The sequence below is a fragment of the Lygodium microphyllum genome, chromosome 17, assembly GCF_053477565.2.
Source record: "Lygodium microphyllum isolate KBCC chromosome 17, Lygodium_microphyllum_v1.1.10, whole genome shotgun sequence".
NCBI classification, from domain to species: Eukaryota; Viridiplantae; Streptophyta; class Polypodiopsida; order Schizaeales; family Lygodiaceae; genus Lygodium; species Lygodium microphyllum.
The window spans coordinates 7538955-7554767 of NC_141151.1; the positions used below are offsets into that span (position 1 = coordinate 7538955).

At 40.2% G+C, this 15813-nt stretch overlaps 1 protein-coding gene across 1 annotated transcript; it reads left to right on the forward strand.

Moving 5' to 3' along the window:
- Positions 1-614: 614 nt before the first annotated feature.
- Positions 615-12569, forward strand: LOC148021543 (uncharacterized). The gene is made up of 5 exons (XM_087696951.1): positions 615-1073; positions 2423-2500; positions 11478-11577; positions 11692-11846; positions 11924-12569. Exons 1-5 carry the CDS (start codon positions 729-731, stop codon positions 12131-12133), a joined length of 888 nt encoding a protein of 295 aa, XP_087553077.1. The 5' UTR covers positions 615-728; the 3' UTR covers positions 12134-12569.
- The last annotated feature ends 3244 nt before the right edge of the window (positions 12570-15813 follow it).

Sequence of the window (15813 nt, forward strand, 5' to 3'; positions counted from 1 at the left end):
TAAGCATTTTTAGCTTTAGCTTTGCCTCCTTGATTGCCTTCATTGCCTCTTAAGCTTAACCTTTTATGAGTGACTTTAGGTCATTTAGAGCTATGACACACTAGGGGTTATTGGTTTAACGGCTAGGTTTCCCTCCCCCTACTAACATCCTAATCAAATTGTGGGGCGAGGATGTTAGGGTTGACGACAAAAATGCTAGAGAGAGAGAGAGAGAGAGAGAGAGAGAGAGAGAGAGAGAGAGAGAGAGAATTGGTTGGTGGATGGAGGCATGCTTGTAGTGTGTAGTTGGAAAAGAAGAACACCTAATCGTAAATGCTGTACGCTTCAAGTTAGCATATGGATTTTTGATGGTGTTTGTGTGGTATGTCGATGGGGGGAAAGAAAATCCCACTAGCGCTGCTAATCCTGGGTGAGTGCGACCTGACTCTTAGAAGTTAGAGGCATGCTGTGCCTACCTACAGTATTCTATCGTTTTTGGTAAGACCAGCAAAAGCAACTAAAATATATATAGAAAAGAGCCCAATGAAGATAACGACCTGACATTTGAATCCAAACGAAATTTTTTAATGAGTACTAAGTAACGCTGAGAGGCTATTTTGTATATAAATTTAGATTTGCTCACTTTATCACTCCATTGCTCGTGGCAACTTGGAGTCCATTAGCCTCACACGATCTCCCTCACTCAGACGGCTCCTCACTACGCTCCGGTTACGAGATTTATCGTGACCATGGCGACTCTTGGATCAGGCAATGGATTGCTCCTTCATCAGGCGGCCGATCATGACCAGCACCTTCTCACGGACTGCAAGATCGACTCATCGGCTTCTTTAATGAGAAACACATGCAGCTGCAGTAGAGGTCTCAGGGTTGCTTACACGAGAGTCTTGCAGTGTCATAATCCACTTGCTCCAGCAGTTCCGTCCAGGAGAAGGCCCTTGGTGCGGGCTTCTGTGTACGAGGATACTTTACCTACCAGCCAGCAATCGGGCAGTAACTCCATCAACAACGGCTACTTCCAGGCTGCTACCACTTCAAAGCCCTTGGTCCAACGGGTCGAAGAACTGATCGAGCAGGCAAGCACCGTCACCTTCTTGTTTCTCGTTTTGGTTGCAATGGCCAGATGCTTTGTTTCTATCATGATTGAGAGTGAGAAGCTTTGTAATGGCCAGATTACCTATCATCATTTACAGTAAGAAGCTTTCTAATAGTCAGATTCTATAATGATTGACCGTTAACTTGTTGGACTCCTCGGTCAAGGTTACAATATCTATACAAATCACCTCTACATTCCATAGTTTTTCGATGTTTCTGTACAATGTTAGCATTCATCCTTTTGGATTCTAGAGTAGAGGATGGAATGTCCATGCAATCTTAAAAACCTGCACATCAAGGTCTGTTTATCAGCAGCAACCAATTCAACCCCCATTCTGTATGTTTCCCAATGTTGTGGACACATTATTGGTGATGCTGGTCAGACTGGCTGTCTCATCCCTTGTCCGGTAACTTAACATGATCGTGGGTTCCAGAAGATCAAAAGCAAATTTGTGCATCATTATAAAATCTTAAATGCATTCACATCAAGATCTTTTCATTACCCACCAGTTCGTCCTGCATTCTGTACTTGTCCCACTTTCTTGAAGACATTAATTTTGATGCCAACCACACTGATCACATCACTCCTTACAGGGGAACTTGATCAGATCACCAGCTTGTGCATGCATGTGAGTGTGTATATCATCACTACTATGTATGAGATGCATATCAAATGGAGACATATCCTAGAGTCATTCTCTCATCCAAAAGATGTGTGAATTAAAGAATCGGTGGAGTTCTATGGACATACTTAATTAACTAAATAATTAATTGCAAGTGTCTCATAAAAAAGATGTGTGAATTAAAGAATCAGTGGAGTCATCAAAAAGACGTGTGGGAGCACGCATGTATGCAATTCTAGGTAGATACCTCTTGCAACTATTGCAAAGCATTCTGCAGATGTTCTCCATGCACTAAATACTAGAAGATTTGTGGTTATGATCGAGATTCCTGTTTCAAAATTCATTTGTCCCTTAGTCAGTGGTTCTTTTTCTGAATTAGAACTTGTGTTCCAGAATGCAAGCATGTCAGCAACCACCGCAAGAATTCTTTAGGGGAAGCCTGTAGAGGATCTTGTTTCTGTAAATATGATTATCTTCACATATTTGAAGTTTGAAAACGATGTTTTCTGGGAATTACTGGCTTTATAGGGTAGTTTCAAAGTTGAGACATAAGTGTTGTAAATGTGTATCTTGATGGATTGCATAATAAACTATAAGTATTGATGCTGACTGCATGCACATCAAGGTCTACTATAAGTAACCAGTTACCCATGGTTCTAGTGTAGCTGAGGGTTACTTGCTTAATATGTGCTCATTTACTGATGCAGGCTATCTTCAATTGCAGATTCCTGACACTGCTTGGTGTAGTGGGCTCCCTAGCAGGCTCAGTCCTCTGTTTTCTCAAGGTAGTAAATCAATTCACCTTCTCTGTAATTCAAATCAAAATTGTTTTGTCGCAAGCCATAGATGTGAATTTCCCTTCCAACCATTGTTGTTCTCAGACAAACTACATGTAAAAAGCTTTCTTGTATGGTTGCAGTAATTTTTAATCTGTCCATTTAGCATTTGAATTGGATTACTTCTTTAAATTTTCGAGGTAGCCTCTAGATAGTGCACTTCTTTGTTCTTGTCGGGATCTTGTCCTCCTCACCCACTTCAATGGATCTTTATCTAGTTGCTCATCGTGCACCATCATAATTAGGAAGGCTTTCTTGATGGTCAAGATGAAAATGAAACGGCGAGGAAAAGCTAGGTGACAGGACAAGTCATCTATGGGATAACTCACCAATGGTGGTCCATGGATGCAAGTGGATAAATAGGATGTTGGCAAGGGAAACAAGGTGAGCTTGACTTGTAGGGATAAGCATGCCCTTAATCAACAAAACACAAAGAGAAAGGGGAAGAGCTAGATGCAAAACTAGCACGTAGGGCACTAAGGTGTGAATGGTAAACCATGTAAAACTACTTGGCGCAATGAATAGAATCTGAGCAAAGAGTAGAGCGTATACAAGAAGTTATAGAAGTAATTCTTTATTTGCTAACATAGTGATACAGTGATGGCTTTGTCCACTCGTGTGCTTTCATAGTGAAGTCTAGTTGGAGATCTAGGGAGAATCTAGGTGAAGAGTTTAATACTTATTGAATGAACTCTAACTAGGTAAATGAATGAAGCACGGCTGTAGGAGGTTTTTCTTTTTATAGCCCATGAAGGTGATAGATAGGTCAATGTTGAGATTGACATACCACATTATTAAACTTTGCTAATTGGCTGGGGAATACTCTATAGGGAATATTCTATATGGTATGTGGTCAACATTGAAGATTGATATACTGTACTATTGACCTTGATTAATTGGTTGGTATTTTATAGGGAATATTTTCTTTATTGATGGATAAGGGGTGTGATTCTAAACCCTCTTCCTTGGGATTGTGCTATGGGAATATCCTCTCTATTGTAGATTGGGGGTGTTGTCCCCTCACCCTCACCCTTGGGACGCCCCCATGAAAATTCCCATGCGTCGCTACTCAATACAGTGTGCCTTGAGTTGCTACCAATTTAATGCTTCATCTAACCCATAGGCTTGACCCACATAGGACACCTTTTTTACCAACTAGTTACATTCACTTCATTTGATATATAGTCTAGGACATCTGGCCTTACACATGATTTCTCCTTATAATGGACATCTTACAACTTAGAGAATGAGGGATCATTGGTGGCACCTTATGGGGCATTGAGCATATCTAACATCTCCCTCTCAGTGTCTACCTATAGGTGAACTACTTTCTCGTCGTAGCATTGAGTCTTTGAAGATGAACTCAAAGTAGATCCTTTGTGAGTGCCTTGGTGAAGCTATCTATTGTTAGTAGTCATATGTGTCTTTCACAATCATCTCTTGCTTGTGAGCCTATGGGGACATTAGGAGCTTTGACATTTAGTCTATCATGTGCTTTGACATAGGAGGCAGCTCTATTTCGAGTATGCATTTCTTTTCAGTTGGCTTTAGATGTGCTCACATTGGCTGGTTATTTTCCAGCTCAGTGCATTTCTTTTTTAGTGGATATGGACTATGTTCACACTAGCCAAAATGAGGTGACTAGCTGATCTAGTAGGTGATATCATTTTCTTAATTATTTTATTCAGGTCTGCCAGCATATTTGAGGCTAGTTTGACTAGGTCAGGGGCAGATTTGGCCATTTCTTGCTATAACTAGTGGGATGATTTGGTGACAGACATCATTCACAGGTTTCTGCTGCAGGTTTTGGTACGCTTTGACATTCAGGAATACTCCTTTTGTTGGGTGTAAAGGCCCTTTGTTATGCTTCCTGTTTGTATATTTACTTGTACATGTGAACGCACTCTTACCGGTGTAAGTGTATTGTACCCTAAGTATAAATACATTCTTTTATTCTTTGTGTACCACGCTGGTACACACCCTATTCATGCTTTCGCTCTTTCTGCACTCTCTACTGCTACACCCACAGCACTCTTGTGGTGCACACCCCCTTCAAATTGGTATCAGAGCTTCGATCAAGGCATGCATGTTTCCCGGAGTCCTTGTGAGTCAGATCCAACTCATTTGGTGTAGTAAAATCATCAGGCTCTCACTTTTTGGGTCACATCTGTGCTAGACTGTCAGTCAACATGCCAGAAACCCTAAATCTGGTACAGGTGCAGGTCATTTTTGCTCAGGCAGGCAGGCACGGGCTGTTTTTGCTCAGACAGACAGTCTGAAACCCTAAAATCAGACAGAGGACAGCTGGCAGTTGGAATAGTGCAGCAGCTGTCAGGCCCTTCTGTGGTGACATGGCAGTCCTGTTGTCAATTCTGGATTGACATTCATTAAATCTGGAGCAATCTCTGTACACTACAGTAGTCAGCCCTTATGGGATTTTCTCTGATTTTGCATAGTGAATGCTTGCGTAGTGACATTTGACCCAAAACTTGCAGACTTTGTACACATTGGCTTTGGAACATGGAGGTTTTCCATGTATCAGTGAAATTTTGCTCAGTTGAGTTGAATTGATTGGTGCACATCTGGACCTGAGAAATTTAGGGCTTTTGCAGAATTTGTTAAATTTCTGCAACATTTGCCCTTGTTTGGCACTCGGGAACTTGTATTAATACAACTGGGGCAAATTTGTGTTCACATTGGTGATGTGCGTTAATTCATGCTTTGGCAATGAAATAACAACAGATTCATTGTTGAGTGGGAGAAATTCTTACTTGGAATGTATCAAATGTTGTCAAAAGGCAGCTTCCTTTAGTACATGTATTGCTGAATGCTCATTGTGCAGTGAATCAGTGGTATATACAGCACTTGAATTGTTGCATATGGCCATTATGGTGATGTATTATTGAAGTAAGAGTTGCCTTTTATGCATACTTATCAGATTTTGTGTATGTATATGTTGTAATGAGCCTATTTGGATTGAAATTGCAGCAAATTATCTACTTCTTGAGCACCTTTGGAAGTGCATTTTGTGGCACTGTATCCATTTTGTGACGCAAAGAATATTTTCGAGATTCAAAAATTTAATGGTAACGGCTTTGATTTTTGGAAAGATTGTATACAAGGTATCATGTTTCTGAAGGATTGTGATAATGTTTTGGAACAAGAAAAGCCTGTTGTTTTGTCAGATGAGGAATGGGCTAAGATGAATAAGAAGCTATTACTTGTATAAAATGGCAGTCATAGATATCAAATTTGGTTGATATCAAGGGACTCTCCACTGCACGTGAAGTTTGGGTGAAACACAAAGCTTTATATGAGAATATGACTCTTGTTAATTAGGTCTATCTTATGCGGAATTTAGTTATCTTGGAGCTTGATGAGTCCAAGCCCACCTTAGAGCATTTGAATGCATTTGCTGGGATTTTGAGTTAGTTATAGGATGCAGGCTTTCCGCCTTTTGATCCCAAGTTGAAGGCTATCTTCTTGCTCATGACTTTATCAGATTCATGGGAAGCATTGGTTATCTCTTTGCGCAACAACCCCAACTTGACTTTTGATGGTGTGCGTGGTCCTTTTCTTAATGAGGAGATTAGACACAAGGCCAAGTGGGGGTAGTAGTGGATCAACATGTAATGTAAGCCCACTACTAGTGTGGATGCAAGGGCATAAAAAGCCCGATTGTAGATATTTAGAAAAGAAACAAGAACACAAAAAGCAGGTAAATGCAAAAGGCAAAAAAAAGAAGAGAAAGATAGCAACTCTACCCCTAAAAAAATAGAGAAGGTAAATGTGGTATCTAGGGTTGCCATTAAAGAGATAAAAGAAAATGAAGATATTGCAGGTTTACTAGTTGCATCTTCAAATCCAGATGCTATGACAATAGAAGACATGTATACAGCTAAAGGATGTGATAGATGCCTTGTTGTCTGCTCATTATGGTTTGTCACAATTGTGGATTATCGATAGGGATGCTTTGTTTCATGTAACTCTATCTTTGGAGTGTTTCTTTTTTTATGCAGTAGGTTACCTTGGGAAAGTTTACCTCAGGAATAACTATGCATGTGATATAGAGGGAGTTGGCACCATACACTCGGCTTTTGAAAATGTCTAGGAATTCATTCTTCATGATGTTAGGTATGTACCTGGTATCAATTCTAATGTCTGTACCATGCCAATAAAGACTCATAGCGGTTTCCGTTATTTTGTATCTTTTATTGATGACCACTCTAGAAAGTAATGGGTTTACTTGCTTAGCAAAAAAGTGAGGCTTTTGACGTTTTTAAAAGGTTTTATGTGTTCGTTAACACTCAAAAGGGTTTAAAACTAAAGTGTATAAGAATAGATAATGAGGGAGAGTATGTATCAAAAGAATTCAATTAGTTTTGTGATGTATATGGGATTAAACGGGAGCTCACTGCCCCTTATAATCCGTCATCTAATGGTGTGGTTGAGGGGATGCTGCTGTTTTATGGGGTTCCGCAATACGCATGGAGTTGGTATTTTGCTTGTTTGGTCATGTATGCATTGTAGGAATGCATGGATGGTTTGTATCATCGAGATGCAAATTGGTCAGCATTTATGAAGGCTCTCAAGGAAGAATTCTTCCTTGAGGACATAGGATTGGTTACCAAGAAGACTTTTCAAGATTGGATTGAAAAGCCTCACAAGGGGCTTGCAGCTACAACTCTATTGTGCGAATTCGAGAGCCACTATGCTCAGTTAGACGTTGATGTTGTGTAGTCTTTGGAAAGTCAGAAGATTGTGATGTTTTTAAAAGCCGTAGATCCCATATTGTAGAAGCTGACTGATTGGCTTGAAGATGCATCTTCAGACACTAGGCTGAAAACTCAGTGGGCTGATGTTATAGAGGCTGTCAATATGTTTCTGAAGTGGGAATGGATGAGATTGAGGCTCAGTACAAGCTCTACGCATGCAGTTTCTATAAAAGGGGCTGAAATTGCAACTAAGCCAACTGTGCCTATGGCTGAACAGCTGGTTATGCCTACTGGTCTAGCTTTAAAAGGGGATGATATGGATGAATTAGTCAAAGGCATGATAGATCTTTGCTTGAATTTGACGAAAATCAGCTCAAAGGTTAAAAAATTGGATGTAAAAGTGGAAGAAAAGGGGTGGGCAGCAGCCCCCAAAGGTCTAACAAAGAGGGATTTAAGAGATGTATTTGGTGTGATAGCTTGTAGCATGAAAAGTGGGAATGCATGGCTTATTGGGAGGCAAAGGCCAATAAATTGGTAACAAAATCATTTCTCTTTATACTTCCAAGACTAGCCATCAACATATCAACAATCTTTCTAGCCATGAATCTATATGAAGTGTCGCCCCAAATGCAAATGAGTGTCATGATCTAGGTAATGGTATTGATCTAGAGGCTATTTTATGGTCATTATGGAGGCCTGCATGTACATAGAATTGTTGCTTATTTTCTATTTGCTTATGTGATCTTCATGGTCATGATGATTATATGAGTAGCTCTGGTATTTATTGTGTTTCTAATTTTTCCTAATGGATGAGCAGCATTTGTAGCCTTACATTTTGAAAATAGACAAGAGAGGAGAGAGGTGAAGAAACTAGGAGTGCACATACAAAACAATGGAGATTTGACCACACAAAGAGATAAGACTGAAATTGAAAAAATGGGAAAATACATGCAATAGAAACAAGGCTTCCTCTGAAGCCCAACTTTGGGAAAGGAGGCATGCAAAAGAGATTAGAGGAATTGGTGGCTACGACAGCATTTGCAGCTGTGGATGTAGTCACTCATGGGTTGAAAATTAAAAGGGCTGATGGAGCACTGGATGTATGTAAAGCTGAAGCAAAATCAAGAGTATGGTTGCAGGCTTTAGACTATGTAGAGAAGGGCAAAACAGCAATGGCTGATTTGACAAATGCTAGTCAATCTATACCAGGCAAGATTGGATGGAATGAGCTAGTCTATTCATTTATAGCAGTTGTATACTTGAAGAGAAGAGAAGGAGAGATGAGGAGGTTGCAAGACTTTCAGTAGTAGCAGGACCTTCCAAACATATGACACGAAGCAAAGCCGAGTAGTAGAAGGCGGCTGAAAAGGCCATTCCAAAGCATGACATGGAAGATGCATCGCAAGAGAAGAAGGAAGAAGGAAAGAAAAGAGCCAAAAGTTGCAGTCAAATATTGAAATTGGTATAGACATCCAAAAGGTGCTTGAATAGTGTATACTTGGTAGTAGGGTTGAATATACGCTCGGTGAAGTTCTTGGTATTGCTAAGGGTGAGTTCCATGAAGAGTGTATACTCGGTAGTAGGGTTGAATATACGCTTGGTGAAGTTCTTGGTATCACTACGCTAGAGGATGCGTAGGTTTGGAGGGGGTGATGTCGGAGGGGTTTTGGTACTGAGTGTGATAATGGACACTGAACTTGAGGTAACAATAGTAGAGTTGTCTATTTCACCAAGTAACGATGGTCTATTAGAAGATTGACTTATCCTATGGCCTTGGGAAGCTCTTGACAAGTCATGCTAGTGAGTGGCACAACTTAAGCCTTGATTAGTCACTCAAGTGACTCACTAGAGAATTAAGTGGTAGACAAGGAGTCGTGGAGTATGACCAGGATCTTCAGCACAAATTTCGGCCTCTTTTGATAGGCGCCATGGTACTATCCCAGTCGTGGAGAAAAAGGGATGGAGGAGAGCTCATGGGGGCCATGCAACTCAAGTGGCAAGTGAGGAGGAAGCTCTCAACCATTGGAGCAAGGAAAAATGACTTTTTATTCATGCAAAGGGGCTCTCTTGGAGAGGGTGTGCTGCTGTATTCTCAGTTTTAGAACAGGGTTTTTAGGGCTGAATACTCAGATTTGTTCTCTTCTTCTCTCTTTCTGCATATCCATAGCTTCCCAGCTTGCATCTTGGAGTTTACCAATAGAAGATTCATCTTTGCTCATGGAAGGAGAGTGGCATATGTCATGAGTACCATTTGTGGGTTGATTTGGGACTGTTTTGACAGCCAACAACAGAGCATACAGGGCTGAAGACAAACTTTCGATTATTCTCTTCTCTCTTTGAACCAACTATGTCATCATCTGTTGGATACATAGCCTTTAACAATGGAAGATTGACCCTTGATCATTGGTGGATTGGTCTATGAGCTTTGAGCTCCATTTGTGGGTTGTTTTGACTGTTTATGATAGAGCAAAACAGGGCTGAATCTTGTATGTGGGTTTCATGTATTCTCTTTGATTACTTTATGGTGGATTATGCTTGGTTCATGGTCCCAGAGAGCAAGGGCACTTGTATGTTTCATCCAAGTGGAGTTTTTGGCCATGTATGGACTTGATTTGGGGTGTTCTTGGCTGTAATAAACAGTCAAAATCAGGGCACCTTGCTGTGATTTTTGATTTGGATGCATCAAAGCAGTTTTTTTGAAGAGCTTTTGACCCAAAAGGAGTCTCTAATAGTACTAGACATAGTCTAGATAGTTTTGAGCAGATTTGTCTTGGAGTTTGAGTGTCTTATGGCTCTTGATTGATTGCTGTAAATACACAGAAATAGCAGGGCTGATGTGCTTTGGCAGCCCTGGCAGGTGCGCTTGGTTTAGTAGTTGCTTGTCTCGGTTACGGTGGATGATCTTTGCCATCCACCACTATTAGTTTAATGTCTACATGAGGAGTTGAGATGAATACCTACAACAGCATATGGATTGAGTCAGCAAAGATCATGATATGTAATTGTGTATAAGCTGAGCTATCGCCTTAGTGTATCTTTAGCTATCGTCCCACCTTCATGGGCATGGTGTATAGGTTAAAGAAGGCTATCTATGGATTGAAACATGCTCCACGTGCATGGATTGAAAAGATCAACACTTAGGGAAAGGTTGGAGTATTGAAGATTGGACTGTCAAGAAAAGTGATGGGATGGTAAGTATCATACCATATCAGCAGCAGATTTCACATCCCCTTCTTGCAATAAAAGTCTGAATTTTCTCATTCTCCAGCCATCTCTCATATTTCCTTAGCAAATTCCAGTCATTTGAGCCATTGGAGATAGAGAATTCAGAGATTCTCTGCAGTAAACCGTAATTTATAGTAGAAGTTAGGGTTAATATGAATTTATTATTTCCTGTGACCAGTGTTAAGTCAGGTCATTCACCACCCTTTCCCAAAAGGAAGGCTGGTTCCAGGATCTGTCTCTGGTGGATGGCACATGGACATTGCCCTCAACCCGTTTATGAGAGCCACTGGCTGTTGGACGGCTCTCTCTTTGAGCATTCTGAATTCATTATTCAGCTACATTCATTTTGCATGTTTTGTGTTTTGTGATTTTGTGTTACCGTCTGAGTTCATTGTGTTTCAGTCATGGACGTAGACTTGGTGTTTTCTTTTGCAAACCCTAGTATATCTCCAAGAGTTGTTCAAAAATCATCCTAGAATTTGTGCACTGAAAGTGTTTTGCCAATTTAAGGCTGTGAAGGCTCAACTATTGAAGGACTTTGCCTATTTAAGGTGTACTCAGTGTTTAAATGTGGAAGGGAAGTATGAGAGAGACTTCTCTGGAACAGCATTTAGTCAGTCCTTTCTTATGTGCACATACTGTGGACACAAACAGGACCGTAATTCCCTTTCATTATAGTATAAACGGAGCAGCATGACATTGCTATCTTTTTCCAAACTCATTCAGTTCAGTGCAGTTTCAAAGCATAGGCCATGGGACTAATTTGGCTTAACAGATAGCTCAGATAGAACCTACTAAGAGGCTTGGGTTTTATGTTCAAACAAAATTGTTTGAATCGAGTAATAGAAATTGGGACAGCGCTCCAATCTTGTGTGTACTGAGCATTTTGCACGTTGCTCATTCCAGGGGTGCTGATTTGTGTTAAGAGTCCTTTACAGTGCTCCAATCTTGTGTGTACTGAGCTTTTTTCATGTTGCTTGTTCCAGGGGTGCTGGTTTGTGTTAGAGTCCTTTACAGAGTACTTTCATACTTGTTGGCATGGGGTTGGTGCAGGGAAGGTGATTTTACTGCTTGTTGAAGCAGTAGGTAAGCCGTGATTCTGTCAAACCCAACCTTCATGGAGAAAACCATAAAATGTTCTCTTGATCCCGGTTTGACATTCTATAGCATTGCTGAGTTTTATGACACTCTATTTTACAGATGTTTATCTTATGGGGACTGTCATGCTTATATTTGGAATGGGACTATATGAGCTGTTTGTAAGCAGCTTGGATGTACCAGGCAATAATTGCTTCAGCACCAGCAGAAGGACGACAGTGTGTGGTTCTAATCTTTTTGGTCTCTTCCGTTTGAAGGTAAGCATGCAACAGATCACAATTAAAGGTTCTTTAGACCCAAAAAATTATCCCATTGACCCCACTGAGCTTTGCAGGAGCGGCCAAAGTGGTTAGAGATTCATTCTTTGGATGAATTAAAGACCAAACTTGGGCATGTGATTGTGATGATTTTGTTAGTAGGTATGTTTGAGAAGAGTAAGAAGGTGCCAATAGAGTCAGGGATAGAACTCTTATTCTTTTCAGCATCAATCCTGCTGTCGTCTGGATCTTTGTACTTGTTGTCAAAGCTTCATTCCACAAAGTAAAATCTGCTTGCGAAGAGGCTGGGTTACAAAAAGGATGTTTCTTGAAGCTGCTTCCTGCAAATTGCTAAAGGTGATAATTAACCAATGAAGGACCATAAAGCTGTCAAGTGAGGAGCCTTCATATTCCTGCTCCAGATCTGATTTAAAATAGTTCAAGGTGGTGTAAGGGCATCTGATGATTATTTGTGGATGTTGATATAGAGACTGTAAATTAAGATGATGAAGATCACACTGCTTGGCATTGAGCAGGCTTGTATAATTAACATATACATGAATATTCTGAAATTATACCCTTCAGAAATGTTTGCAGCATGCTTGCAAGCACGGATGGCAGTCGACATACTTATCTGTTTGTGTCAAATTTCTTGATTCATGAATAGAAAGTGCTAGTTCTATGTGGCTTTACACTGCTCTTAGTTACCATTCTGAGATTCTTGGTCTCCATGATGTAGATGCAACTTTGCAATATGACTGGCTCAAACTCGGTATATGACCGGCTCAAACTTGCTTTATGGCTGGCTCAAAGTTTTAAGCGTGCCAACTGGTAATAACCTCTGGGCATTTTAAGAGCCAGAGATGTTCATCAAAACCCACTAACTAATAAAAAATTTGGAGTTTTTTCAATGCATGCTTGCTTAATAATAGGTCTTCACATTAGATCAAATCCAGATATTAAGTCCAATTTTTGTAGTAGAACCTGAAGTTCATGGAGTAAAATATTGGCATCATTGGAAAGGAGAGCAATACATTTTGCCACACCATGAGGGAGCACTAATGAGTGAAATATCAATAGGCTTTGGATCACCCTAGCCTTCTGAACCGTGCCAGACAATCTTGATCGTACAGCCATCTTATGATTCTAGGTACAATGGCATTGCAAGCTTGAGGCCTTTCATTCTGCAGTAGAAAATTTTGTTGCTTTGGTCATGCTAGAAACACGTGGCATATACGACATAGCTCCAATAAGAGAAGTGCCAAAATAACTCTATAAGGAGAATTTATAGTCTTCACTATCAACTTTTAGGAAACTTTGTTCTCAATCTTTTTTAAGGTAGTAATAAGCGACTTATAATGGCACCCTCCATATGGAACACCAAGTCTTCCTCAACCCAATTGCTTGCCTGGATGAGATGCCTATGCTGGCAGGCGCATTGTCCGTTTTACCTATGTCTTGTATAATTTGTATGAATGCCAACTTGGTGATGAAGACCAGTTTTTTGATTAGCTGGCCATAGTGAATCAAGATTGAAAGCATTTATATAAAAAGTGGAATGTATTCCTTTCGTTTCTGTTGAGAGAATGATATGTCAACGAGAGAGAGAGAGAGAGAGAGAGAGAGAGAGTGTGTGTGGTATTTTGTAGTAGCCTTTTGGTTTTGACTTGTGCTTAGGCCAGAACGCTTGATGTGAGACTTGTATCCATCTTTTTTGTCTGGATGGCCTGAAGGCTGGATGTAAATATTCCAACATTAATATACACTTATTCATGAGAGAGAGAGATTGTGTGTCTGTGTTTGCAAGAACATGTTATGCTAGCCAACAAAAGCCAAATGTAGAAATGCATTAACAGCAAGCTTCTCCAATTAGCTAAAGTTGGTTCTTGTTACTCTTCTTCCTGAAGAAACTCCAATGCTCCAAGTTGATTATATATAGCCAAGTGTGCACTAAAAAATCACTTCAATAGTGAACACACACACACACACACATTTCACAAAGAATATGTTATGTTAGTGAACAAGACATATAAAGCTTGTGAGAGAATGTAGGAAATGGGAGAGGAGCTCATTATGAACATGTTGATCCAAGAGCTATGCAAAGTGGGCCCAATTGAGCATGATATTTTCCCACAATAAGAAGGAATTGAAGGCAAGAGAACTAGTCAAGTGTGCCACACTATGGTGTGCCCAAGGGGATGCCAATAAAATAAGCCACAAATGAGGAAGTTAGTGGAGGTAAGATAAGCATGCTATGCATCAAAACAAACCAGTAGTATACTTGTAGGCTATCCACCTCAAACCTTAGTATCCTTGTCAAGGCTTAACATTGGCACCCTACCAAAAGGTTTATGTGCAACATAGAATATGTTGGTCCAAATAGTACCAGAGCAAGATATGTCAGGGCATTCAAATGTAGTTATGCAACCTCTTTTGTGTTCTACAAAACTAGTTAGTCCTTTTGCCCATTTAGCTTTTTGTAGAATGGGTTAGTTCTTAAGACCACAAAGGCAAAATTTGGGGAGTTTTTAGGGGATATTTCACATGGGGGTAGGAAGGGAGAGGGATCTAAAGCTTGCCTTAGATGTGGAGGTTTTTTGAGGGCTATGGAGGAGTGAGCCCACAAGAGGAGAGGTACAACATGGAGAAGGATGTTGGCATTTAATATACATGATAATGATAACGAGTTACCTTAGACAACATGGACGTGATGAAGAGAGGGGATTATGCTATGTGCAAAGGGGGAATACTTATACATGCTAATGGTGGTTGTACTTGTAAGTGGGTAAAGGGTGACTTAGGGTTGCATCATTTATGGAGTGTAGGTGTGCAAGAATGTCCCCATGGGGGAGGGTTTTACATTTGGGGATTGCGCTAAAGGATTATGGTGTTGTCTTGGGGAAATGTCTATGAGGGAGGGGCATCCAAGTGGGTCAATCCCATGGATGAGATTGTACAAAGGTTCAAAAAAACCATAAAAATGGTAAGCAAGAGATAGGGCTACAAGTGGGGCACCTTTGGTTACATCAAGGTGCTCAATATCTCCAAAAGTCACTTTGGGCCTCAAAGCTAAATTTAAATGAAAAGAAACACAACTCAACATGTTTTGAGGATTTACCTTTATAAATATCTTTACAGGTAGAGGGTCACAACAAGCTCCTTATAGCCATTCTTAAAAGAATTTCAACATTAGTTTGTAATGTGATACTTAAGATGAATTAATGTTCATAAATAAGAATGCATGATTTGAAGTCTAAGGAAAGGGTTTCTTGTGGTTTGAGATCGAAACAAGCTATGGTTGATGGAGCAAGAGAGCAAGAGAGAAAGAGACACACGACGTGGAAACTCCAACATTCACAAGGTGTGATCAGCCTTCCCTTATTCAATATTCACCGAAAGAATAAAGAATAAAGTGATAATGATGGGTGTCCACCACTTGCAAGTGAAAGAATGAAGAATAAAGTGACAGTGGTGGGTGCTTGTCACCTACAATATATATGCGTGCAGTCACTATATATATAGTGAATACAAGGCAACATGGACACATGTGATTTACCCTCAACAATCTCCCACTTAAAGTTGAATGTGCCTTCAGTGTGAGGAGAAAATAAGAAAAAAGTACAAATGTACATAAAGTATAAGAGGATGAGGAATAGACATCATCTCATCCTATGTTCATCATCTTCCTAAGGAAGGAAAAATATTATGTTGAGAGACTTTTAGTGAGTAGATTTACAGGATTCTCATCAGTTGAGATCTTAACAAGCTTAATAGACTTGTCCTCTACCACCTCAATGAATTGATAGCGCACGTCACTGTGCTTTACTTTTGCATGGAAGATCAGATTCTTAGCCAACTAAATAGCACTCATAGAATTCAAATGTAATTTAGGAGTAACAATAATACCGAGGCCTGCCACCAAACGTCCTAGTCATAAGGCCTCCTTGCAAGCCTCGACAATTGCAAT

Coding starts and splice junctions, on each gene's coding strand:
- LOC148021543 (XM_087696951.1), top strand. CDS start 729: ATGGCGACTCTTGGATCAGGCAATGGATTGCTCCTTCATCAGGCGGCC. Junction 1,074..2,422: donor TCGAAGAACTGATCGAGCAG/GCAAGCACCGTC, acceptor TTACTGATGCAG/GCTATCTTCAATTGCAGATT. Junction 11,578..11,691: donor ACTGCTTGTTGAAGCAGTAG/GTAAGCCGTGAT, acceptor TCTATTTTACAG/ATGTTTATCTTATGGGGACT.